The following is a 3,341-nucleotide window of genomic DNA, read 5'->3' as shown; positions in this document are numbered from 1 at the left end:
AGCAAATTATGCAGAATCTGGGAAGCTGAACTTTTCCACTCTATACTTGGCTCGAAAAAAAATGCCCTGAACTGTTCATTTTCTTCTCTGCCTTTTCTAAAAACCAATTTTTAATGGGTTCATAATTAACACAATGCAACAGGGGTGTCCACAAATTGCATTCAACAAACGCATAGTCTGTATACTTAGGGACTACAAGTTCTTTCTATCGGATGTAAATCTTGTTAGAAAGCAAGTTGCACTTCCTGAAACAGGCACAGGGCATTCCTGGTCTTGTTGCCAGCAAAAGAAAATGGCTTCAATGAGACGTATTAGAAGCATCACTGAAGCAATTCCCTTTTACTGGCAACGAGACCAGGAATGCCCTGTCTATTTCAGGAAGTGCAACTTGCTTTCTAACAAAAGAACTGTGGCAGAAAGGGGAATGTAGCTCATTTCATTTTTCTTAAGCAATTTCCCAATTTTTAAAAATCAAAGCACCAACATTTAAAACAAAAAATACCAATGCCTTTAAAGGTCATAACTACAGTTTGCAAATGCTTTATTTTCATTACAAACTTTATTGATTTTTTTTTTTTAAGTATCCAGCTTACCGGAGGAGTCTAGATCGTGCTGCAAAAATCTCGACAAGACATGCAGCTGGAATCTCATTCTTTGGCAAATACTTCTACTCACTGGACCTCTGCACAACATTTAAATAAACTTGAAAAAAATCTGAAGAAATCAGGATACACTTGACGAATTGGCTGCAATGTTGTTGTTTAGTCATTTAGTCGTGTCCGACCAGAGCGTGCCAGGCACTCCTGTCTTCCACTGCCTCCCGCAGTTTGGTCAAACTCATGCTGGTAGCTTCGAGAACACTATCCAGCCATCTCGTCCTCTGTCGTCCCCTTCTCCTTGTGCCCTCCATCTTTCCCAACATCAGGGTCTTTTCCAGGGAGTCTTCTCTTCTCATGAGGTGGCCAAAGTATTGGAGCCTCAGCTTCAGGATCTGTCCTTCCAGTGAGCACTCAGGGCTGATTTCCTTCAGAGTGGATAGATTTGATCTTCTTGCAGTCCATGGGACTCTCAAGAGTCTCCTCCAGCACCATAATTCAAAAGCATCAATTCTATACACTTTTCACAAATCAGATTCCCCTTTCAGTTTCCGCAGACGGATTTCTTCATAAAGCTGATGCCTGAACCTCAACATGTCTTCTACATCTTTAGGCGAAACATTTCCTCAATAGACAAGAGCTTAAAGCCATTCAATTTAAAAGGCAACAGGTTCATGCAGATATACAAAATTTAAAGGATTTCTTAAGTTATATGACATTTTACCTAACCGTTTTTTGTGTGATTGATGATGGGAGTCCTGTGAAAACGTTAAGAAAAACACTGGGGCCTAATTTGAATAGTAGAGTGCTGGGTATCTGGTGGGCGGGGCTTGTGTGTTTTGCTCTGGAATCAGCCCCTCCCTTCAGTGGGTGTTCCGTTATGTTCAGTTAAGACGGCTGTGCCGTCTCCATGGGGATGAGCGGCACCAGTGCCAGGTGAGGGTCGGGAGCAAAGAGTGCGAGCAGGAGCGGCGGCAGGCCTTTCTCTCAGCGACCTGCCATGCCCCGTTGCTTAACACAGGGAGCGTGAGGTCAAGGGGGCTTGGGAGCCCACAGAACCAGGGCACGTGTCTTGGCACCACAGACCCGGATCGAAACCTTGATCACCAACGAGATAAGGTTTGAGGTGTCTGCCCAAAGGGAGCTATGAGTGATTGCACTGGAGGAAAAGGTTTGTATCCCTCTGTTGTATGAGCATGAGGTGTTCCTCTCACCTGGGATGCAGGCACTGAGAAGATGCTCCAAACCAGCAACTATTGCTTGGTCCTTTCCTTGCAGTTCCTACTGCTGTTCTATGACCTCTTTGTCAACTCCTTCTCGGAGCTGCTGCGCATGGCGCCAGTCATCCAGCTTGTGCTTTTCATCATTCAGGATATTGCCATCCTCTTCAACATCATCATCATCTTCCTCATGTTCTTCAATACCTTCGTCTTCCAGGCTGGCCTGGTTAATCTTCTGTTCCAGAAATTTAAAGGGACCATTGTCCTGTCAGCAGCATACCTTGCTTTGAGCATATCCTTCCACATCTGGGTCATGAACCTCCGCTGGAAAAATTCCAACTATTTTGTGTGGACAGATGGGCTGCAGACTCTCTTTGTTTCCCAGAGAACGGTGGCTGTGCTATACTACTACTTCTATAAGAGGACGGCTCTGCACTTGGGAGATCCGCGTTTCTACCAGGACTCTCTTTGGCTACGGAAAGAGTTTGCACAAGCGCACCATTGACAGCTGCTTCCGGATCATTTGGCTCAGAGGCCAGCTTGCTAGAATGTCCACAGAGATTTTACCAGTGTCTTGCAAGTTCCCCTCCTCCCGCTACAATTTGTCTCCTGCAGTCAAGTTCGAAATCTCATGTGGTCAAATGACTTCATCCCTTTCCTACGTTCGTGCACATTGAGAAGCATATAGTGGCAAGCAGGGTATCCACAAAAGAGCAGTTTCATTGATGCGTAGCCTAGTCTCCACAATCCTCCTCTCAGTCTCCACAATCCTCCTCTCAGTTCAGCAAACTGCACTCTGGATGTGGCTGCAGCCTTACTGAGGAACGATTTGAAGTGCCAAACAGATCTGGCTGAGAACCCTAACTGAGTAGCAATGCTGCCTTTTCCTCCTAGAGAATATTTCCTTGCCCTAAGCTCCCCTGTGACAGAAAAGGATTCCTGCCACTAGTACCTCTGACAGTGTGACAAGGCACAAAGACTATGGTTTGGCTTTGCAGGATTCAGCCAGGGCAAATGTACTCTCATTGACTTGTTAGATTCTCCTTTTGTACTTGCATTTTCATTCATATGTTCAGTTAAGAATGTCAGTTAAGAGGGAACAACTGCCTCTTCTTGCCTCAGGTTTGCCTCATGTTGTATTTAGCTTCTCTCAACATGTTATTTTGCTAGTTTTCTTCATTATTAAAGCTGAGTTTACATTTACGTGAGCCACTTAATTTTTCTCAAAGAAGAAGAATACATCTCTGGGTTATTTGTGGGGCCTGCCTGGTGTTTTTACATGAGTAGAATGTGTGTTTTTATTTAAAATGCATCTCTGGGTTATTTGTGGGGCACAGGAATTTGTTCTCTCCCCCCCCCCCAAATATAGTCCGGTCTGAGGGGCAGTGGTCTGAGGGACAGTGGACCGGTCCCCTGCTGAAAAAGCTTGCTGACCCCTGGGAGAAAGGTTATGGTGAACTAACTATAGATGAATGTCCAATTATTATTAATTTTTTTTAAAAAATGCTGTGTAGATGATATGTGT

At 44.6% G+C, this 3,341-nt stretch overlaps 1 protein-coding gene across 1 annotated transcript; it reads left to right on the top strand.

Moving 5' to 3' along the window:
• Positions 1 to 1,366: 1,366 nt before the first annotated feature.
• Positions 1,367 to 3,019, top strand: LOC310696540 (transmembrane protein 138-like). Its single transcript, XM_083482086.1, has one exon. The coding sequence runs from the start codon at positions 1,833 to 1,835 to the stop codon at positions 2,319 to 2,321; it is 489 nt and encodes a 162-aa protein (XP_083338212.1). The 5' UTR covers positions 1,367 to 1,832; the 3' UTR covers positions 2,322 to 3,019.
• The last annotated feature ends 322 nt before the right edge of the window (positions 3,020 to 3,341 follow it).

This window comes from Podarcis liolepis (genome assembly GCF_965112155.1).
Source record: "Podarcis liolepis genome assembly, chromosome: 17".
In the NCBI taxonomy this organism is placed as follows: domain Eukaryota; kingdom Metazoa; phylum Chordata; class Lepidosauria; order Squamata; family Lacertidae; genus Podarcis; species Podarcis liolepis.
Note: the sequence above shows the minus strand (reverse complement) of the source record. Positions and strands in the feature narration are given on the sequence as shown.

Excerpts from the sequence above, each read along its gene's own strand:
- LOC310696540 (XM_083482086.1), top strand. The coding sequence starts at position 1,833 with ATGCTCCAAACCAGCAACTATTGCTTGGTCCTTTCCTTGCAGTTCCTA.